This window comes from Trichogramma pretiosum, unplaced genomic scaffold, assembly GCF_000599845.2.
Source record: "Trichogramma pretiosum strain Unisexual culture from Peru unplaced genomic scaffold, Tpre_2.0 scaffold60, whole genome shotgun sequence".
Taxonomy (NCBI): Eukaryota; Metazoa; Arthropoda; class Insecta; order Hymenoptera; family Trichogrammatidae; genus Trichogramma; species Trichogramma pretiosum.
Window position 1 is genome coordinate 326464 of NW_019640805.1, and position 24279 is coordinate 350742.

The 24279-nt window shown below is 41.8% G+C and overlaps 1 protein-coding gene across 3 annotated transcripts in view; it reads left to right on the forward strand.

Annotated features, from left to right (window-relative positions):
* Positions 1-24279, forward strand: part of LOC106653522 (protein madd-4) — a 97786-nt gene that overhangs the window by 26525 nt on the left and 46982 nt on the right. For all 3 annotated transcript variants that reach the window (XR_001339412.2, XM_014372995.2, XM_023459760.1), the window contains one exon: positions 16501-16584. Coding sequence is in view for 2 of the 3 variants with exons in the window: in XM_014372995.2 (XP_014228481.1) it covers positions 16564-16584 (21 nt within the window). In the remaining variant the exon portion in view is untranslated. The remainder of the gene's footprint in view (positions 1-16500; positions 16585-24279) is intronic.

A 24279-nucleotide genomic window follows, 5' to 3' on the forward strand; every position in this document is an offset into this window, starting at 1 on the left:
GGATGAAAACTCCCGGAGCAATCATCCGCTTGAAAAATGCGAATATTTTAAACCCTCAACCAGCTGGTAAAGTTGGATAACGTACGAGAAAATTGCCCGTAAACCTTGGTATACAATGCAATGTATAAAGTCCAGGAACTTTATGCATCGAATTATGATCATTTTGGAATATCTAGTTAGAGTCAGTATTCACTTTCTCGCTGCTCCGACCCACGACCACATTTATAACATACACTCCACTAGATAAGCGGATTATGGAAAGTCATACAGTATCTTTCATTTTAGTATATCACATCAAATTCCAAAATACTTGGTACGCGCGATGCAAAAATGTTTTATATTGTTGATTGGAATGCTTGAAGATTTTGAAATTGATGTGTAAATAGTTTAATTGGTCTCAGTTCGAAAATTTGATACGCATTTCTTACCTCTTTATTACAGACCTTCAATTAAAAAATGTTTTAGTTTTGCTACCAAAGTCTGAAAATGTTGTCATTGTTTTATCGACCATTTAAAAAAGTTACTCTTAAACAGCAGAGATAATCGTGACGTAAATTCGGGCTTAGGTCTCGGAGCGCACTATAAAAAAGTCTTTGCTCAATATTTTTACTGGTGCGTAAGCGAACATGTAAGTGTCTTTTTTCTCGAGGACCAATCTCACGACGAAGCAAAGATAAAATAAAGAGAGATATGACATTTCATGAGTTTTGTCGTATGTATGTATTCGCACGCGATCGTGCTAGAGTGTATAAGTGTGCTCACGTGTAAGCGATGAAGACGATAAAAGGAAATGCTCGGCTTGGTCAACACTGCCCTGGATTCTTTAGTGGCTCACACGAGCTTGACTTTTGTATTGGATATATCGTGTAAGGCTTGCTATTGTGACGTAGAAATGACGTAGGATAATCCGCACGGGAAAAAAGCAACAAACGGTAACCATGAAAAGTTTGTAACTATATGTGGTTTAAAATAAGTAGGTGTGCAAAAGTTGACAATACATAATTGCAAATTTAACTTTCAGCCATTAAAAAGTCACTCCGTTTCTAAGTTGTACGCTATGTAAACATATTCAATAATTCAAATCCATTTTACCTTCTACAATCGGATTGACGCTCTTGAAAAAGTAACCGTTTCGCTGATTTGCTTCTTGTGTTAAGATTATCGCATTTAATGATACTCGCTGGCACGCCCTAGCATGTAAGAACCAATAGAGCGCGCGATAACGAACTAATACTGCCGCAGTTTCCTGCTGTAATTTGCATAATAATGCGCAGAGGGTGAGGCTGTTGGTTGCCGCCGCGATCATCGGCAGCTCATATCATGTTTTGCATACAGATCCAAAATTACGCGCGATATACGCCTGCTATGTAGCAGTGAGCCAGCAGAAGTCGTGTTTGAGGCTGCATCGCACGATACATGCACGCGCGCACGTGGATAACTCCAGCGGCAACGAGCGAATCCCGAGAGTTCAGCAATCGTGCCTACATCTGTATCTATCCATTCATCTTGTGAGTCGACTTTCCTGTAAATTCGACCTCCCTCATATACGTTATAGCATCACGGAATTCTAAGAGATTCGTATATTTTACTCCATAGATTACTTGCTAAAACGTGCCGTGCAACTGCAAGTCTCGTACGAGCTGTTGAGGTGTGCGAGAATCACATCGTGCATCGTTTCATGTTTCTCTGTTTATAATATAGCAGCTCGTTTGCTGCATCCCCCACTTATTGTAAATACATAACTTGATATAAGTATCGGATGCTTCGCTATAAATTTTATTTAAGCTGTAAATGTTGCTCTCGTTTTCCTCATTGTCGTTTTTTTACGAATACCTTTCTTACAAGGAGAGCTCTCCAAGTCCGGGTCATCGAATGCCCTGAAAATTTTTTTGTGATCTCCTAGTACATGATGATGACATATAGTTAGTTTGATCCAATGGGCCCTATAACAATACTTTTACGCATAGTCAAGATTTGAATATTATTTAACGATAATAAATACCATATAATAGCCTATCATGGTATCAGGCTTAAAACAGCCAATTCCAACTGACTGAACAGCATTGTTACTTTGTGTTTTTCAAGTTTTTAAACACTTATTCAAAAAATAAACACTGTAGCTCAATTGGTATACTATGCAAGTCACAAAGAGCGAACCAATTTGAGCTAAAATTAAAGTAATTTACTATAAGTATTGATGCAAAAGATTGAAATAAAACTTTTATATTATTAAACTCACTGTTCCTTCTTTTTCATCCATTTTTGACACTTCATTGATTATATTTTAAGTTATTGGGGAAAAGAAAAAGAAGCATAACTGATTGTATCATCGCCAAATCACATTATTTATTTATCTTTATCATTGTCGACTTCCAGCATCATTGATGAGGTAATCTGGCACTTAAAATATAATCAATGAAGTGTCAAAATGGATGAAAAAGAAGGAACAGTGAGTTTAATAATATAAAAGTTTTATTTCAATCTTTTGCATCAATACTTATAGTAAAGTACTTTAATTTTAGCTCAAATTGGTTCGCTCTTTGAGACTTGCATAGTATACCAATTGAGCTAGAGTATTTATTTTTTGAATAAGTGTTTTAAAACTTGAAAAACACAAAGTAACAATGCTGTTCAGTCAGTTGGAATTGGCTGTTTTAAGCCTGATACCATGATAGGCTATTATATGGTATTTATTATCGTTAAATAATATTCAAATCTTGACTATGCGTAAAAGTATTGTTATAGGGCCCATTGGATCAAACTAACTGTATGGGAGATCATCATCATGTACTAGGAGATCACAAAAAAATTTTCAGGGCATTCGGTGACCCGGACTTGGAGAGCTCTCCTTGTTAGTCGTCTGATGAGAGCCGAAATATGCACGCCTACTTCTCAAAAACAATCATGACGATACACGTATCAATCTTGCAATCCGTTCAAGTACACATTAATTTTCTCTGACATCGTCAGAAATCGTTCGAATAATTAGATATTACTGTAAGCTTTTCACGAGTGCATTTTGTTAGTACTTCGCAACTCACATTAATTCTTGTTTTTGAGATAAAAATGGTGTATCTTAAAAATAGCTAAAGCGGTACGATTGAATGCTACATGAGAGAGGAATATATGACGTTCATCAAAACAAATATTGCACTCAGTGAGTTTTGACAGCGTAATTTTTCTAGTAAAAAAACAAAAATTAAAGCTGGCCTTTTCAAGCACGAAAATGAAATAGAAAAATAAAGAACGAATAAACTCAGAAATGAGATAAACTTGTTATGTATAGCTGAGAGAGAAAAACTGACAGCAAACGAATGCCTTCACTTTTGACGCGGTACGTATGTGTATGCTGCAGAGGAAAAATTGGAACTGCAGCGACACGTTCAATACATGAGTGAGTGTGTGTATTCGTGCGTGCACGCGTGTGCATGTAAAGTTCAAAGCTTCAGAGCTGGTGTTAAACTAGTATACGAGTATGTGTGCGTGCACACGAATGCAAAATCGAGTTTGTTAAAATACATACAAGTAGTTGCGCGCTTCCATTTACTAATTATTAAGTTTTATTTTAATTAATATTCATGGAAAATGACTCGAGCTTGGTTGCCGACTCGACATGGGTGACTGATGACTGGCCCAATATATTATTTGTAAACATTAAGCGCGCACGTGCCAGGTGTATACCCGAGGAAAAGCTGCTGAATCTCTCTGGCGGAGTTCAAGCCCTATTTGAACTCTACTAGTGTGCTGCCTATATTTGCATACAGTGCTCGTGTGTTCTTGTTCTCTTTGTGTATTCTCGAGAAATAATGCTCGACTTTATTAACGACGTTTAATTAGCGTCAGCGAGTATGTTGAAACGTCTTCCAAGCTTTTCCACTTTCCCTCCTCTCTGTGGGCTTTTGCGGAACGAATATATGCATACCCACACGAGCGCGCTCGCATGTGCATGTGTCAGCGTAAGCTAGAAGCCCATTTCGCATTCACTTTCTAATTAATGCATTTGAATGTCACGGGGATCAGTTAAAATTTTTTAAAACGTGTAGAGAAATAATATTACAGATTATTACGAGCGACACCCAAATGCTCCAACCGACAAGCCTGTGAGGTCGAGATTTTAGAATTATTAGAGTAATCTCAACTCGACGAATTACATTCTTCTACATTTTTAAGCACATTACCGAATAATTTTAGCATGTTTTAATTTTTTTATCACAATTGACAAGGTCAATAAATCATTAAAATTTCAAAACAACTCGAATATTTTGAACTAAATCATAACTAAATGATTACATATTTTACAAGAAATTATCGTTTATAATTGCAGTATATCAAAATTTATAATTTTAATCAGTTTCCAAATGAACAAAAACTCTCACAGTCTCCCGGGTAAAGTATATTTTTCTAATAATTCGCGGCTTTAAAAGCTCCACTCGGAAAATCCACTTGAAGAGTTAACACGCACACACACACACACACACACACATGCGTAAAAGTGTGGAGCGCTGTACGCGCTCACATACAAAGAAAACTGCTTGTATAAAAAACAATTTGCTAGCTGACATTCGTTTGAAAAACTACACTTCGTTAGAAAAACTAGTTGAAGCCGGGGCAAAAGGTGAGTAGGCTTTCAGTGCAGAATATACATGTACAGAAAGCGACAACTTGATCGGAAATTGAGTTAAGCGCACTCAGGTTCATATGTATACAGTCATGTAGACGTCGACTACGGCGGCAGCGGCGGCGACGACGACTTTACTGGAACATAAACACGCTCGCGAACGCAGAAGAGAGAGAGAGAGAGATCGACACGTGCTCCTCGTGCGCTAACGCGTGGCACTCTAGAGCGCGGGGTGTAAAAATAAAACTATATGTATATAAAAAGTAGCAAGCGAGGGGGGCACGCACACCCACATAAGCTTCGAAAGTCGTATCAGCTAGCTGGCGCTCGAGAGCTAGGCGTTGATGTTGTCGTTGTCCTTGGCGCTCGTAAAAGGGGCCTAAGCGCGTCCGGGTTGTGCATCGCGCACATTTGCATACTGCAAATAGTACCCTGGGCTGTCGCCATTCGTCATAAAAACGACCTTATAATAATATATGCTACCACTACTCTGCGTTCGGGCGATTTGAGCCCAAGCCCTGTGTGCAGTAGTATTGCCGCATATTCGAGTAGACGACGCGAGCTAGCGACATTCTTATACTCCGCAAATGCGTATCTATACACACATACACGCGTACATACACGCACACATACTCACAGACACACTTTGGTACAAGCGAAAGGAAAAATCTTTCCTCGCGAGCTGTGTCGAGCAGCAAAGGATTTGTCGCTTTCCTGGCTGGCGCGCGAATACGCGACCTCGCTTCCGCACTACTGCTGCTTTTTTCTTCTCTTTACACACGAAAATTCATTTCTTATACATAAAAAATTTGCTGCGATTCCTGCACGATATATACTTTCCAGGACGAAGAGACATTATTGTTGCAGATCGAGCTCTGTGCGCGGCACGGAGCTGGCAAAGGAAAATTATAAAAAATCAAACATCAGATTCGCGCAAAAAAGTTCTTTGAAGGAAAAATATTTCGTGCATGAAGTACACACGAGTTGATAACTTCATCGACTTTTCATTCTTCCTTGAGTGCAGTGTGTTGGCGTGTATACACATGCACATACACAATCGCGTGTAGACGGAAAATCCCTTTTTCCCTCTGGCTGACACATAATTTCTCGCTCCCTTTAGCCCTTCTACACCAACACTCCATGTCGGGCTCTCTCTCTCTCCCTCTTCGTTCGGCCCATTTTCATTCTCCTCCAGGGGTCTCTTCACCCCTACCGCAGATCTATATACGTAAGCGAGAGATGTGCAGCAGCTCTTTTTACTTCTCTGCGGCGTTTATCCTCCGGCGACCCTTTGGCGCCGCGCAGCACGCGCGCTCTCGATCCGACTCGCCATTCTTTTTCTCATTTTTCTTGCCCCCCTCTCTTTCTTTCTCTCTCTCTCTCTCTCGCTCTCTAGCTTTTGGAATTTTTTGGCTCGGGCGTGCACACGTACACCCTCTTTTACTCATTTCTTCTGATCCTTCATCTTTTTTTCACGGAGCGCGTGGCTCTGAATTCGGCGACGTTGGAACGCCAACGTCACACATTATAACTCGTGCGGCGTAACACGCCCGTGCGAATCAATCCTCGGCATCTCGCTCTTCGCGTATACGTACACGAAGCGTGCACAGAGCGAGCTTCGCCGACTTTCCGTGGCAGTATTATAGGTCGATGAATTTGCACGCGAAGACTCGGAAAAAAGGACGGAATACGAACTGCGATGCTGTAAAACTCGCTTCTTTCTTGCTTCTTTTTGCCCCTGTTTTACACTTTTTCCTCTCTTCCTTCTTTTTCTGTTTTCTTTTTCTTTTTTTATCATCTCTCTTTCTCTCCTAGTACTTGTTTTTTATTCTAAGCTTATTTTGTTCGGTGTGTTTCTCAGAGCGTGAGTCGAAGCAGCTTGCGCCGCTAAAGCGTGGTTTTCTTCGCACGCGTCCCCGAAGCGAAGGATCCTCCACGACTAATGGCTTTTCGGATGAATTAATTACTTTTCAAGCTGTTATTAATTATACCGAGAAGTTTGTAAGTCAACATAGCGGAATGTCTCTCATGGTTATTAGTGCGCAGCGAGGGCGAATGATCGTCACTTCTAACTATTGCGGCGGCTAGTCTTGAAAAATTATTTTACTCGTGCGAAAAGCGCAGTCTCTTAATCAAACCAATGCCATGAAGGCTGAAGCCTAATATTCCATTATACACTTGACACGATCGCTTATTTCGTGCCTTTTTCTTCAAATACTTAATTTCGGGTTTTAAAAAAATGTGATATTTTAATCATTGATTCAAAACCGAGCTAGTAAAAATCATCTTTGTGTCCGGGATGAAATGACGCGCGTACCGTTAAAGTAAATACAGGCTCTAAGTAATATCCGCTGTAGCGTCCATTACAGCTTGGAAAAACGCAGCGTGCTTGGAAAACGAGTAGATAACTTGAGAGTGGAGAAAAAGTATATCTTTGAGATGTAATGAAAAAAAAAAAAAAAAAGAAACCAGACCTATAAGGAAAGGAAACCCATTCACCTTTTTAAAGAGTCTTGTGTGTTTTCAGTCTTTTGCGCTTCGTCTTAGATGAAAGTTGTAATTATGTTAACAGCCCCTTCGTCACAACAACCCATAGCTTTACAAGCCATGAAATATTTTGTCTCATCATAAACAGAGAATGATTAGAATGTAGTTGGAATACATTTTTCAAAGAAAGCTCTTTGATGCCAACCGAGAGCTTAAGCTACTATGAAACACATTTGATCGGGTAAATCGGTATTAAATTTTTCCAGTTGCTTGCCGAAGCATCAGTTTTGGTTTGCGCACACCGGCTTACTCGCAATCAACGGCAAAAGTGCACGCAGTCAGCTCTAACCGGAGAAAAATAAAACGATCCCGCTAACGTTTGTTAGCTTAGCTTGTAAGTACTTGGTGGAGTGGTCTATCTCTCTCTCCCTCTTTCGTGGAGCTAGGTATTTTCTCCTTGCTGAAAGTTGCTGGTTCTGGGTATTAGCGACGAAACAGTCCACGGCGATCGCCAAACAGCTGCAAGGAGTTTTTTTCAGTCTGTAGACAAGCTCTAAACTTTCGACTAAACTTATCGAAGCCGAACTTGCATCCTTCGTAATTTGGGAGAACTCGTTTTTTTATTCTTTGCAGAGCATTTGATGGAAGTTGAAACATTTATTCGCTCTACGGAATGTATTGTATGCATTATAAATAAGTATTTATGAGGTCGCACTTTGCGCAGTCATCCTTGAACTTTTTCCAATCATAAATTCATCAATCAATTATATATTATAATTACTTTAGTGAAAAATCGATCTATATTGGAAACATGAAAATATCGCTTGTAATAGATTATTCAGACAGCGTGCATATTCTTTGTGTCTTCAAAATTTAAAATACATCAAACTTTTATTTCGAGGTTTCCATTATTTTTTCTCACTCTCATTATTATTGCAATCCGTGAAAATTTACCCCTCATTTTTTAGAATAAGCTCTAATTGACAAGCTCACCTTCGGCAATCCAGATCATCGAAGCACTCTTGGCCTTGCCTTTTACGGTCTCGGCTATATCCACCCTCTCGCGTACGAATTACACTTTTTCCTTTTTTTTCTCATTACATAATCCTCGCTCGTGGATTGGTATTGCGGTTGAAAATGTATATATTCAGGGTAGTTTATATGTATATGGTACGAGGCGCCGCACGGCCTGCCGCACGAGTCTAATAAATGCGAAATCGTGGCTCGAACGAGCTTGAGCGGATAAGTCTGCCGCAATCTACCGCGATTAGTAAGCTTCGTCGATTTTGTCTGCTCTACTATTTACCCGCACGCGGTCGGCTCGATATTGCAAGGGAACTGTTACGGAGCTCTCTGCGGTGGGGTGTCTCGGAAAATTATGATTACTCCCAAGCCCAAGATGCGACGTCTTTGACAGATCGCGCCAACGACTCGATAGCCCGCAGGGCGCATCTCCTTGCGCCGCGACGATCATGGCTGCGGCTCCTTGTTTATCTTAGAAATCCGAATCTAAACTAAAGCCTGGCCAAACGTAATATTATGTATCGAGGCCTCATATTTTCCACGAAAACCAATTATAGTTGATTAAAATTTTTTTGCTTTTGTCGTCGAATAAATAGCCCTCATGAGCGGCAATCTGCAAGGAGCTTGCATAGATTTCGTGCACGATGGGAGCTGAAAAGCCGAAGGTACGTGACTAGTTGCGCCAGCCCGCAGGAGGCTAAACGAGGTAAGGAAGTGGGTTAAGCCACGCTAAGCCGCATAACGAATGTCCATCGCGCAATCAACGGCTGAATACTTAAAAAAAATGTTTATATGAGCCGCGCGCCCCGGGCTCCGTACACGCGCTCTCGGGAACAAAATCACTTATACATAAATAATAATGAAGCTCAACGGTGGCCAGGTCATACATGCATAGTGCATGCGCGCTGTATATACTGCATTTAATACTGTTTAGCCTTTAACGTCAGAAGGCGCGAGCGAGCCGTCATGTCAGGAACAGCGCGCGAGCGTGGCCCCGCGCTCCCCCGCCACAGCCGTTTAATTATAACTTTACCGAAGAACTAGCGAGAGATTCGACGCTTCTGTGTATACGTACACACACACACACACACACACACACACACGTATACACACCTACGCGTCTATCTGTATATACTTGCACGCGCACGTGCACTCTCAAACATATAATTGAACGTCGATGCAGCAGCAGCAGCAGCAACGGCAGTAAGAGAGGCAACGGGTAGAAAGCGAGAGAGGTCACGAAGGAGAACAGGAGAGTAACTCGCGGCTAAAGGTGAAAAGTTGAAAACATTGCGTCGAGCAAGTTTATGCCAGGGTATAACACCTTGTTTTTATAATGTGCACGGCTCGCTTTGCCCCCCCCCCCCTTCGAGGCGAGAGAGGGCGAATTTTAAATAAAAATTCCAATATACTTGTACAGTATTCATGCCCGTGAATGCCTCTGCACAGCTTCGTCTTTTACGGACTAAGAACAATTACAAGTCGAGACGAGTTTTTAATAGACTCTTCGCAGCCGGCTCTTCGCATTTTTTTAGTTCTAGCCGCGACTTTTGCTTCGACGATACGCCGAGATTGAAGGAGCATAAAGGCTCTCGGCCCTATTTTTATGTATAGTCCTTAAATAGTCATTATACTCAGCTCGTCGGTGACAATCGACTAGGCTATACGAACAAAGATGGCAGATACTGCTGAAAAAACGAGCCAACTTATTAAACATGACTCGACTTAAAGCACCTGCCAATAAAGACAAATTATGCTACTTTAAAATTAAGCACGATAAAAAGTTTCGCTTTTACCCGACCGTCGATTAAAATGGACAAAGAATTGAAGCCTCGAATAACTGTTAGTATGGAGGACTGCATGTATTGTGCTTTTTAATTCGTGTACCGAACATTGACAAGTAGACGTCATAACTGATAGTCGAAGTAATTGATCCCTATTCAAGGCTTTCGAAGTTTTTGCGGCAACACTTTCGTGAAAACGAGTCTCATTGCGCAGCCAAAGCTTCAGCAATTAAAAGCTCGCGAGAGGATCTAGCGATATGGCTCGAGCGTAGCGGGGGGTAAAAAACGAAAGCAATTTTCAAGCAATCTGCGTGCCTCGCTTGAAAATCAGCCTGCGCATCCAGTGCGATACACACACACACACACACAAGCGCGCGCACACACTACCTTCATACCTATTACATCTAGCTTACTTTTTGCATCAACGAGCTCTCCACCTTCGCTAATATCTCCTCGGGGAGGTCAAAACAGCCAACTGAAGAGCTTTCATTCTCTTATACCACTTCAAATGTTCTCTACTAGAATGCGGCTTGCATTAGATGTTTCTAATAAGCTTGAAATAGCTAATAAACACAATGCATTTCAAAAAAATGTCTGTATAAATCCACTTGCAAATCGTGGCATTCGTCAAACCATTGATAATAGTTAAAGAAAAAAGTAATTGTACAAAAATCAAATTAAAAAAAATTACGTTTATTTATGACTTAATAATAACACTTTGGAAGCATCAAATTGTAATGTATAGTATAAAAAATCACCCCAATTACAACGATACTTTTCCTATCAAAATTTTCCTGCGCTGCAAATGAAACAGAATCAATGGTTTTAATAAATAGTACACGTACCTGGGAAGTGGGCCATAGAAAGCATGCGGCTATAATGGCCTTTTTCTAGCCGAGGCATGCGTATGGGTCGAAAATTCTCCCCATTCCCGAAAATATGTAATGACTTTAATTATAATAGTGTCGTAAGTCTCCTTTAAAACGTCAGTCAGCCTTGTCATATACCAAAATAAATTCTAATTAAGTATCTAAGTTAACGCTAGATGGTGTATGTGTGGATTCTCAGAAATCGAAAGAGGAAAAGCAAAGATGTTGGGTCACATAGAAGTGAATCACGTGCAGAGGGTAATGAATATTTTCTAAGATTCGTTTGTGTACAACCAAAATATAATCCCTAAGTTAAAATGTATCAAAATTTAATTACTTTTAAGACCCATCAGATATCGATTTTCCAACTGCGTCAGTAAGAGTTGAAAAGTTTAAAATCTAAATCAGCGTTAACTATGACTAGTGGTATGCGTATTAGAAAATGTGATATGCATTGGGATACTGTGCACCAGAATATGTCTGTAGAGACCTATTTTTCTGCCGCATATAACGCCGCTGGTGAAATTTCGGCCAGGGTATGTAATAAAAAATTAATATCCGGAAAAAAATTTCAAAACATGTATATTTTGTAACAAAATTGTGCACATGCATTCAATTAATTAAAAGTTTTTTTAATTTGAAACTAAAAAGAACGAGTGATACCTCAAAGGTCAAAAACAAAATCACTCATACATGTGACAATAAAAGTAAATAGCTACGGTAAGCAAACACGACAATTTAAAGGTACAGCTACTCGAAGTGCAGCGATGAAACTAATAGTAAGTGAATGAGCCATGGAGATTTGCGGGGGCGGGAGTCGCTGCAGCAGCTGTAACGAAGTAGGGAGAGCGAAGGGAAGGAGCGGAGAGTACGTGCTGCGTCACTATGTCCCTGCAGCAGCATAGAATACAACAGTTTCGAAAATCCCGCATCCTCATTTGTCTCTAAATTCCCTGGAGAGGCGCGAATAAAATATCCAGCCGGTCGGCGTCGAGCGTGCCTGCCAAGAGCGTTTGGTATTCAGCACCGGATTGCAGCAGCAGCAGAGTAGCATCGGCTCGAGTCGAGTAACTGCAGCCGCTATCAGTCCGATGTATGTACGTAGGCGAGTTGCGAGCGACTATATAACATGCGCACTACACCTATGCATGGGTGGCAACGTCGTCGTCGTCGTCGTCGTCTATAGTCACTCCAGGTTGTCGCTGCGAGTCGAGTGCTGCGCGATGAGAGGCCAGAACAACTCTCATTTTTCCTCTTCGCCTGTGTAATGCTGCGTATTTTTTTCTTTTTATTCGTTCTGGCTCGTTGCTAGCTTTGCGGATTGCGCACTCTTACTTGTGGCTGCATCAAACACAGGCGCTTTGCCACGAGGCCTTCTGACTCTCGGCCTCTGCGACAGCTTGATGACATTATTTTCAAGTTCGTTTGAAAGTAAAAAAACTGTACGTACCCGGTATAATTAATTAACATGATTAATTCAATATTCTTATACAGAGAATTTCATAATTTAGTGAATTCACGAGGAAATTTTTACGTCGTTCTGTAAAATTTTCGAATTTTTCTCTTGCAACGAATGCCTACTCGAATGGGTAGTGGCCAAAAAATTTTATATTCCAGTTCATATTTGCGGCCGGGATCTGCGATAATTTTTGCTCCTCTCATTGTCGCGCTTTTACATTGTTTTATTTTTAAAAGAACACGTGACTCGCGCTTCGAGGTACATTTTCTCTGAATTAGTCGCCGCTGTGCATAGCAGTGTTAGCAGCAGCTAGTCGGCAAGAAACAAAAACGAAAAGAAAGAACTGCAGCCAAGTACTCGTCCCCCTCTCTTTCGCTATTAAATTTTTCAGAAAATGGCTTTTCCAAACTGAATTACCCTGCTTCCACTGCAGTCTCGGCACTCGCTCTCTCTCTCTCTCTGTCTCCCTCTCTCCTTCTCTTTAGCGGCGTATGCGGCTTGCGCGTTAATTATGAAATGTATGACATGAATCCTTTTTGCTCTCGGCGAAAAATTCTATTTAGCCCTGTACGGTCTGCGCGTAGGAAACAAAAAATTTAATTCCAGACCTCTGACTATTCTATCGCATTATAAATGTGACGTATGTGCGCGGGGTGTGTTTGCTTTAATGAATTTAATAACTTGTGACAGGATGTGTGTATGAAGCAGCAGCAGCACTAGACTCGCTGAGTAACTGCTTGTATGTATATTGTTTGAAGGTGTTAAGCGACAGCGACCTATTTTCTCTGCAAACGTATTCATTTACAATTCAAGTCCTTTACAAAAGCGATACGTCAGATTCGAGCGTCGCATAAATATATATTTATATATCGTATAATATCGATTGCCACTCGATGATTATTATCCCCGAGGCCAACCGGTGCGCAGAGCTTGCGCTGCGAGGCTTTTTCTTGTCACGCGAGACTGAACTGCAGTTCGCGCTTTGCGAATGTAAACAGCCATATAGAGTCCATGGCGGAGCAGGACGGCGACGCGGGCTTTATCGGGGCTTTATCGAGCTTTATTCGCTGTGTAACGGCCAGTGCGGAGCATCTACGGGGGGAATTTCGTATTCGGGCTGCGTGCACTCGGGGCAACACTTTTACTTTTTTTTTGTGCGGCATACGCAGCCACTGTACTTCCACTGAATAACACTTTACGTCTTATTTGCCTTGCGTTTTTTCGCTCTATTTATTCGTAATTTTATACCTTAAAAATCCACTGAATTCTCTTTGAAATGAAAAAAGAACCGATTCAACGAATGGACGCTTGAAAAGCATCGATCTATCGTTTGAAAAAATAAGAGGTCGGAGTTGCCAAGAGAATTTTAATCTTCTAACGTCTTGTTGTCGATGCGAGAGTAAGAAAATATTGCTTAGAAAAATATAAATGATTTACAACTTCCGAATTATAATTTATACCTAAGCGAGAGGCCAGTCAAAAGTCCGGATCTTCCAAGTTCATGAGCGCGTTAATAATGGCAACATCTTTTGGATATCTAGTCTTGTAATGGTGTAATTGAAACAACTTTCTTCCTTAACACGTGCGTGTGTGTGTGTAAATGGAATATAAGGCTGCTGAGGTGCGGTGCTTTCATCTCCGAGGCCGCTGCTCGTGTGGGCTGCTCTCGGCACACAGCTTGGAGCCGTAACCTACTTATTTAACAAACTTTATATGCACCGCGGGCAAAAGACAGGCGCTCGCGCGTCAAAGTTTAACTGTGTTTCGCGGAGCTCCAAGAGAAGTGCAGTGCTTTTGCCCGCGCGTAGTCGTACCTTCGCCAGCAGCGCCGCGCTTCAGCACCACCATCTCGGCTGCTGCTGTTGCTCCGTCGGTTTCCTATTTTCAAAATAACTTCAATTGATGCCTCGCAGGCTGATGCAGTGCAGCAGCTCATTTGAAACTATACCTATGCGTAAGTGGCAAATGAGATTTATTTCTTCCGTACTAGCGAGAAAAACTCGCCTGCGTGCGTGCGTCGAAGCAGTCACAACATAATTGTGAATTATTTTAGCAAAGATACGATCACTTGACCAAGACTACGATAAGCTAAATATAATAAGAAACGAAATGGACTTGCAAAGGCGAAATAGCGAAATCGAAAAATAGCCAAGTGTTACGTGTCAAAAAAATATTAAAAATTACAGTGGATCGTCGTAAAAAATAAAAAGGGGCTGTAAGTCGGAGGGATCAGGATAAAAGGTCGTGGCGCGAGATTAAGCCCGAAGATGCAGCGCGTAGCATCAGCCGCACACAAACACTTAAAAACAAGTGCAAAAAGTGCTCGCCAGCTAGCTCTGTGTGTGTGCAAGCTAGCGAGTAGGATCCATTGCGATCTCGAGATGCGATGCACGCGTAGGAGCAGCTCGCTCGGCCGTGTTACCTGCTTTTATCGACGCTATATAAAGGCTTTATGGCCGCTGTATACGGGCTCGAGCGCGAACGCAACAATCTCGTTTCAGATCCTCGACGTATAGCTAGCTAGCTAGCAGCAGCCGCACACTGCTCCTGAGCTCGTGCTGCACGCACAACTTTGAGTGTTTTGCGCGCATTGAGATGATTACAAGCTCTGCTGCTGCAGCACTGCCTCGGAGCCGCTTTGTGTATAGACTTTCAAGCTTATCTCGCTAGCCAGAAATTTTAAGCCCTCGCGCGCGCACGCCCTATGCTTGCGCGCTGCAATTAATTTTCTCGCGCTTCGATCGACTGCGACGTGTCTCGCTCGCAGTGCACCGGGCCACGGAGTCGAGCGCCGAGCACCTAGCTGCGACAGGACACGCGACTATACGAAGAAAGCGGCGCACAGCTATTATGCAGCTGCGCGAGCTCGACGCGTACAAAGGTGCCTCGGCGAGAGCAAATAGTCCTTCTTCGAGATACGCTTAATCAGAAAATTATCCGAGCGACTCTCTGCGCGTACCGCGCGGCCTTTTGCAGCTCAAGCTTCTCATTTACATATAGCAGCTACGGTTTTATGGAAACATCAACTCGCTCGCTCTTCTCGCCGAGTCACAGATAAGACGAGGCAATAATTTTTATCGCGCCTATGGATCTGCTTTAATCGTTACATCTCGCGTCTGGCGAGGTTTACACCTAACGAGCCACGCTTTGGCAGCGTGGCAGAGGTAAACACCCATGACCCAACGTACGTGTATACGGGCGTGAATTTATTTCTGACGATCGTCGAGTTCTATGTACCTGTACACTTTCGTCAGCTGCCCTGCTAATTAAGCAACTTTTGCTACCTTCGATGGACATTTACGCGTTGAGCTCGCTAACCGGATAACAGGCTCCAACGACATCGAGTAAAATCCACAGAGTCCTGTGGAATATTCCTGAAATAGCGCTTGAATTTCATCCATTAACGATCGAGCGCAGTACGAAAATTCCCTATGGATCCGCTGTTATTTTTAGAATCAAATCGCCGCCCAAACCAATTCACCGGTAAACTAAGCCGAAATAATGGAATTATGCACTTGGCGAAGAAAGTCAAGCGATACGAGGAAAAGTTGCGTGCGAGCCGCATGAAAATAGACTAACGGTGCGAAAATTACACGAACTACAGCATTTTGTAAATTACAATATAATTAACGAGTATTAATTCATACGGATAAATTGTACGTTACGTTAGGTGAATACTCACTCGTTGACAAGAAGCAAAATATTTGCGAGTCTAGAGATAGCTACGCCGCATGCGGGCTCGTGCGTCGTGTGCGTTGCAGCGCATGCAAATTAAAGTTCAGTAGGCTTGTAAAGAATTGAATGCGATGCTCGTGGCATACTCGAAAAGCTTTGGGGCAAAATTGTTTTACGCTTCAAGCCGAGCGTCAAAAACTTTTGTGTTATACGTGCTCGAGAACGGACACAGGCGCGTGAAAGAGAAAAAACACGCTTTATGCTATATAGATAGACGGCAGAAGAGCGAAGCGCGTTGCACGCGTGCGTATGCGTCGTCCTCCTGTGGAATTTCATTTTGGAAGAACAATAAACAGCTGTCGGTCGGTTTGCTCGGTGCGAGGGCGCTCCAGCCAAGAGAGGCGCGTGCAGGCGCATTTTTTCCATCGGTCCGAGTTTTCACCGGGGATAAATAACAATGCTTACGATTCTGACAAAAAAAAAGAGGAAAGATAATAGATTGGGAGAGGGACCCTCAAGCTTATTATAATATGTGGTTTTTGTACCGATTGATTAATAATGTTTTTAAACGTATTTTTGTTACAGAAATGAGTCATCGGTAAACAAAAGTTTAAAGAGATCAGTAAATTGATTCAACGCTGCATCAGGATGCGTTACCTTCTATTACTGGTAAGTCTTTGCGATAGTAACTTTATTTTCACTAGTTGTATTTGAATGATAAAATATTAAAATGAGCTTATTCGCTTAAAAGTTGATTCGCGAATTTTTTTTCATACTTTAATGGCATTCAATAATAAGTGATGTCCCTTGGCTGCTGCTTTTTATAAAATTTCAATTTACTTTGTCAAAAGATTATGTTTTGCACATAATAAGCCCTTGCTTGATCTCTATATTTCATGTCCCTGTTCATCAAATTTAGATTGTGCGCAAAGGTAGCTGGAAAATCTTTACTGGTTCAACGGATGACGGCGATGAATTCTAAAGAAATATTCTTTACTTTTGATGTCACAGGCGTGCAGCTTGTACAGAATAATAATTGAAAATATTAATTGAATTTTTAACTTCTCGCGTCAATATTTAATAACGTTGGTTAAAGAGATGCTGGAGCCGAAGAAAAAAAATGAAATTATTGATCGATAGTGTAAAGTGTTTGGAAGGCCCTTTGGGTTTCTCAACAGAAAACCAACTGTGAAATATTTAATGGACAATATATTCTCAGCGAATACATCTAACACGATAAAACGAAATTCATTGTTCGAGCTCATAAGTGTATTAGTTCGAGCTATATTTATTAATATATAAAAACGTCAGTAGAACACACGATAATTGGCACTACAGAAAGCGACTAAAAAAGCTTTCGAGTGCTCTCCTTGCACATTTCATTAGCTACTTGATATGTTAATTCAAACTACGACTCTGGCCGACCATGAAAAAAATTGCTTCCGTGTGAGAGTGGGACAAAAGATGCCGATGTAAATCGTTTACCGTTTGGATCGAGGCTCGCGCGCGCTTGCAAGTGACCCCCGTATAACGTCCGTAACCCTCTCGCGCGGTACCTTGGCACAGGCCGAATAATTCACTGCTCCGCTTTTGGATGAATGGCAAGCGCAGTAGCTGGAAACTTGGCTCTCTTTCTTCGTCCTTCTGCGGAACGGAGCTCAAGTATCAATCTTAGAGGCAGCGCGAGAAGACTTAATTTACGAAGACGAAGTTGGGCCATACGCGGCCAGCGAAGTTATATCTCAGAAGTAGTTTTTCATCGCGTGCGTATACACAATATATATGGGTCAAAATAATACTTTTTTACAAAACCGTGCGCACGTATGTCACCGATCTTGACGCGCTTTTGGTATGTTATAGTACATGGTAAAAAGGTCCCAAAAAAAAATTTTTAGACCCCCTCCCCCCTCCTACCCCCCACTTCCGGTATAAACGTCCATTTTCGATCTATATTTTTTCTGAGGACATGAAGCAAGTAAAAAATCTGAAAAAATTCATAAAAATACTTTTCCACAATCCAAACAACCTTGAATTTTTTCAGATTTTTTGAGTGCTTCAGGCCTTCAGATAAAATCATTGAAAATTTCAAAAATCGAGATACGGCGGTATGAGCCGATGTAGTACTCGGAAATTTTTTCAGTTATTTTTCGCATTAAAAAACATAACCTCAATTTTTTTCAGATTTTTTCAGATTACCTAACGCACCTTTTGAAGCCAAAAACCGATTTTTTTGACGAAAATAATTTTTTTAGGACAGTACGGAGCCTCGAAAAATCTGAAAAAAATTTTTTCTTGTTTTTTTCATCAAAATACGTAATCTCAAATTTTTTCAGATTTTTTAATTGAAGGCGATAGCTTCTAGGGCCGAAAAATGCTATTTTTAACAAAAAATGGTTCCTAGAACCCGATGGTTCCGGTGAAAAAATTTGAAAATATTTTTTTTGAATTCCTTGTCAAATTTTAATAAATTTTGACCGTTTCAAAAGTTCGATTGAAGCTTCCTAGCTCATTTTAGAGCATCAAACGAGTTTTATCATTCCTTAATGTCTTCAGAAACGTCTTCAGATATTTTGCACTAATCTTTGTCCTGCTCTAAAATGAGCTAGGAAGCTTCAATCGAACTTTTGAAACGGTCAAAATTTATTAAAATTTGACAAGGAATTCAAAAAAAATATTTTCAAATTTTTTCACCGGAACCATCGGGTTCTAGGAACCATTTTTTGTTAAAAATAGCATTTTTCGGCCCTAGAAGCTATCGCCTTCAATTAAAAAATCTGAAAAAATTTGAGATTACGTATTTTGATGAAAAAAACAAGAAAAAATTTTTTTCAGATTTTTCGAGGCTCCGTACTGTCCTAAAAAAATTATTTTCGTCAAAAAAATCGGTTTTTGGCTTCAAAAGGTGCGTTAGGTAATCTGAAAAAATCTGAAAAAAATTGAGGTTATGTTTTTTAATGCGAAAAATAACTGAAAAAATTTCCGAGTACTACATCGGCTCATACCGCCGTATCTCGATTTTTGAAATTTTCAATGATTTTATCTGAAGGCCTGAAGCACTCAAAAAATCTGAAAAAATTCAAGGTTGTTTGGATTGTGGAAAAGTATTTTTATGAATTTTTTCAGATTTTTTACTTGCTTCATGTCCTCAGAAAAAATATAGATCGAAAATGGACGTTTATACCGGAAGTGGGGGGTAGGAGGGGGGAGGGGGTCTAAAAATTTTTTTTTGGGACCTTTTTACCATGTACTATAACATACCAAAAGCGCGTCAAGATCGGTGACATACGTGCGCACGGTTTTGTAAAAAAGTATTATTTTGACCCATATATATGCCATGCCGATGCGTCAGCGCTGCAGTACTTATCCTGTATATATATGTAGCTGGCCAGCAGTGTGAAAGAGGATACGCGTGCGCAGGAGGCGAGATGCAGCAGGAATAAAAAATCATCCGTCACGCGCGGCATTGTATAACAGAAAGAGCGAGAGAGAGAGAGAGAGAGAGAGAGAGAACGAGAGAAAGAGAGAAAAGAGTATGGGGCGCGCGCGCGCGAGTCAAAAGAGAATGAAGGGCCGAGCGGAAAGAAATATTGGCGTGAACGCTGCAGCGAGGCAATTCGTAATCGTTTGTCAGAAACTGTATACCATAAAAACAGGCTAGTCCTCCGCGCGTATGCTCGTCCTTCCTTCTGACCGCGACGTTACAGCCGCGCGCAATCAGATCCTTGTACTCCCTCTCTTTTATATGCAAACCTCTTAGACATTTAAATGAGTAAAGCGCTGAATTCGACGCTTCGTGACTTATTTGATCGCTAATAATTTAAGACATTTTATGAGTCGACGTTGTTCCTTGCGCAAGAACATTCTGCATATCGCAAGAATACAATCCATTTTTCTTTCGATTTTCGATTAGTCTTTGTTATTCACTCGTTCGACGTGCACACATTCTTGAGTTACTTAAAAAATCGCACCTCTTGAACGTGAAAGTGAAAAATATTTATAACACTTGACTTTTTTTGTATGGTTACGGGCAAGCTTAATATTGCTGAACTTGGCGTCGATTCATCTTCGAGCGCCTGATGGAGAAATTAGTATTATAAATGCAGCCTTCTCTACAGCCCATTTGGAACAAGGCATCGGTAAACGGGCCTTGTGTTGCATTTATCAAATATGCGACGTAGTACGTGTTAAGAATATTTGTGTCGCGTGCGCTCCAAGCCTGGCACTTTCAAAAATAAATTTACGAGATGAGCGAAATGCAAAATGAAGCTTGCCCCTATCAAGCTCAAATAATTTACCATTAATGACCTGTATTGCACACTCCGCAGATTTATAAATACTAATTGGCATTTGTATAAACTTATGGTGATATCTGCATGTATTTATTTTATTGTTACGTTTACTATGAGCGAGTTGGCCGAATTGGACTGTATGCGCGCTTATATTATTGTATATAAGATTAATGATAAATCGTGGATTGTATGGGCTCCGCGCGCATGCGAATTCGTCTGCTGGTAATTATACGCATTGTTCTCGTGAATTTCAATTTTCCATATGCCGGGCATAAAAAGCTCGTTGCGCAGCATCGTTGAAATATTTATGCCATACTTTCGTCGTTCTACATATATATTAAACGCGCTTATATATGCCGAGTGCGCACACAATGGGCGCATACGCGAATGGATTTTATTCTTTGTAGCTCGGCTGGCTTTTGTCGCGATGTATCGGTTTTTCGACTTGTTCGTCGTTAAAGGACACTTATCGATACGTGATAAAATACAAGCCTTGCGCGATAAATAATCGCAAACAAATATTATGGGGGCATCATTGCGCGAGCCGCGGGAGGTATACGTAGTACCGCAGCCAATCTCGGAGCCGAGTCCTCGGTCGAATTTCAGCTGCAGCGCAACCGCCTGCCGGGACCGAGTTCGTCGTCGTGCCCCCGCAAATTACCATCGTTTTTCAGCCAACGTTTATAGCCTTACGCAAGATCGGCATCGATCTTGTGCTCTTGGCCGCGCACAGTTGCGGACTTGGGAGTTTGTACCCGCGTGGCATTTTCATTAGTTACAAGCGCAAAACAAACCAAGTTATGGCACAACTCGTCGTCTGATTATTTTCTAATATAAGAACATGCTGTTTACTCCGTGTGTCCGCTGCGAGTAAACTGCGACGGCGCCACGACATGCTAGCGTGCGGGTGGCTGCTCTGCTCCTTTCCGATGGCATTTTCTACTCCTCGTTGCTCTGTCTCTCTTTCTCCTTCCCACTCCCTCCTCTCTCTCTCTCTCTCTCTCTCTCACTCTTGGCACGCCGACAAAAAGAAGAGGTACTACTGGCACTACTACGTTTATCGGTGCTCCGACAAAAAAGATGAAGATAACAATGTGGCTCTCGCTCTCTCTCTCTCTTTCTCTCTCTTCCCTCTCCAAGTTGGGCGTGCCTTGGCGTCCTGCTTGTTACTCGTCGTGCTGCACTCTCCGCGCGCGTGCAGACTTTACGTGTATATGCAATAAGTGCGTGACTGCGCGACTTGCCAAGATGTACTACATTTGTGCGCGCTGCAGCTTCGCGAATGTTGCTCGATCGAGGAAAAAGATCGATTGAAAAGCTGTCCGACGTTGACATCTGATGTACTTTAATGGAACGATTGGTTATTCTTTTCCGTTATTCTCTTCCAGCAGAACCAGAACAGAGCCGCAATAACCCCGCGGAAATAAGAGCAGCTTTGTTATGGATTTTTGTTTAATGCGCGGGCAACTTTTCGCGAATAAAAGAGGCTGGGTTGGCTACGGCTCTGACAAGGTGGAGCTCAAGCCTGGAGTACCTACATTATACGTATACGCGCGGCTCTCGAGATGAGAGAATGCGCGAAACGCGATCCAGCCTCGAAGCAGCATAATATATACATATAGCTATCTTGGGCCGCGCATATAATAACGTTCGATAATCCTACCCCATCGGGTATTATCGTTCGCCAACTGGGAATCTCTCTCTCTTTCTCCGTGGCGCGATAGGTGTGCAAACGTTAATATACCTATACATTCATTTAATATAGCATGAGGTCCATTCTTGCAGCCTGTATAATCTCACGGTCGAGATTAATCAATTACCCTTGCTTTTCCTCCGTTGTAATACCTACGTGTGCGCATCGTCCTCGTCGCCAGCGCTCTGTTATATACTCGAAATTTTTAATCTTTTTAACTCTCCCTCTCGCGCTATTATCTCCTTTTGCGGAGCCCGCGTAATTCGAGTCGAAAGTATATTATACGTATATATATAACGCACGAGGGTGTGAGATAGTCACGACCTTCCCTACACTCATGGACAGCGTACGCAGTCGGTTTGCAGCGTAGATCCAACTGCGTTACGGCATACGCATCACTTGGTTTTAGTTGTTCTATTCGGTAGGATGGCTCGCTTAGCTTCGTTTGCCCTCGCTCACCCGTGTATATATACGCAAGGAAAATGCCGGCAAACAGTTGTATCTGTACGCTTTCTTAGTTTCGAACGTACGCACACATGCACGGCACCCGAAATACTCGCAGTGCATCGGACCAGCCCCGAAACGAGCTAGCCCGCCGCGAGTACTGATTCGAGCTAGTCTACATTGAATTCGCGCAACTTTGAATATTTATCTCGGCTACGACTACGTTACGGCAAACGTGTGAGCTCGAAACGGACTCGACCCTCGTGATACCTTTACTCAGCTGCTCACCTATATTTTGTCGCGTTAACCTTTATCTCAAAGCACAATCTGTAATCAGTTTATCATAGTAAACACCAGACAGTGTGTACATATTTATAAAGGTTAAAGACTGTTGAGTGCCAATTATCGGACTTTTTTTATCAATCTAATATTTATTTTAAGAGTCGCGCGTAAATTTATAGCGCGGCATGTTATTAATATTCCAAACGGCCGCGTGAATATTCAACGAGCTGCTGTCTCGTATTTACGATTTCAGGTGTACAACTACTTGCGCTATGCCGAAATTAGATAACACGATTTCGCGAGATGATATAGTTTTTAGAAATCGATGCACAAAGTACACTTTCGCGTGCAAGGGTAATAAAACTGCCGAGCGAGCAAAGCAGTGTCGCGTAAATTTCCAGCCTGATAGTCCGTTCGCCTATACATATAGATATCTTGAAACGATCCCAAATGCATACGAATATTATTTATGCGCGTTGAGTACTTAACCTCGCGTATGACGTAGCAATATTTACTCGCGTAGGTGAAGACATATTTTCGCAGACTTTTCGCGGGCTAAAGTGCCCTATGAATCATACGAAAACAATGATTAAAAAGTATTACAACACACGAGTTATCGTCCGATTATCAAATGCTACTGCTTGATTATTCATTAATTAAAGGGTGAATTTTCAACCGACCTATTTTGCGCTCAACTGAAAAAAGGGCTTTCTTCTGTGAAAGAGCAGACAGGAAAGTTATGTTCTCAACATTCTGCAGCTCGTTAATCAAAACAAACTTGATATTTCCTCGAAGAAACAAAAACAAGGAGAGTTGCGAAAAGTCGGTATGAATCATTAGCCACACGCATAGCTCTTTTTTTCCGCGAGTTTGCATCGAACGCGATAATCCCCGTAGCTAGTTTCAGTTGAGCAACTTTTCGCAGCAGCCCTCCACGTTTTGCGTAATGATCGTCTTGTGTCGTGAACGAGGCAAAAAGCTGCGTGTATTTACCTAAACATTGAAACAAACACGAGTAAATCCCAAATTTCTAATGATGCTCGTGCACGGAAGTAAATTATTTGAACAAGAATTGATTCGCATGCGAGAATCCGAGTTATTCTGTCGAGGTTCACAGCTACCTCGCACAGATACAATCGGCTGGAACATTAAGATTCTCCTTTATCGCGAGCACAATTCTCTAATCGTAGCGAGGCCACGATGACGTATAAATTCTCAGCGCCTAATCCGCACAATTCGCTGATGTAATCTTGGCCTGACTTCGTACGCAGACTCTCGGTGTACGTGTGCGACTGTGTATCGCGTCGCTATAGTGGTACACGATCGTCAGATATAGGCCTGAACGATGCAAGCGAGAAGAGCACGAGGGCCCTTGTACGTTGCTCGACCTATAGAAAAACGATGACGCTGCCAGCCAGTCAGGCAGCGGCGAGGTCGCGCGTTAGAGAAAAAAAGGCAGCCGTATACATTATCACGGAGGCATAAAGACCTGGATAATGGATACGCGGATGTTATCGAGAAGCGCGCGTTAGCGCTCGTAGCGGCTCTCTGCACTCTGTAGGCAAAGGCAAATTTTAGATGATGGAGCGCTCTATACGCCTCGTGCTCGAGTGACGAGCTTCGTAATATTCATTCTTCGAAGTTTGCACCTAGGAG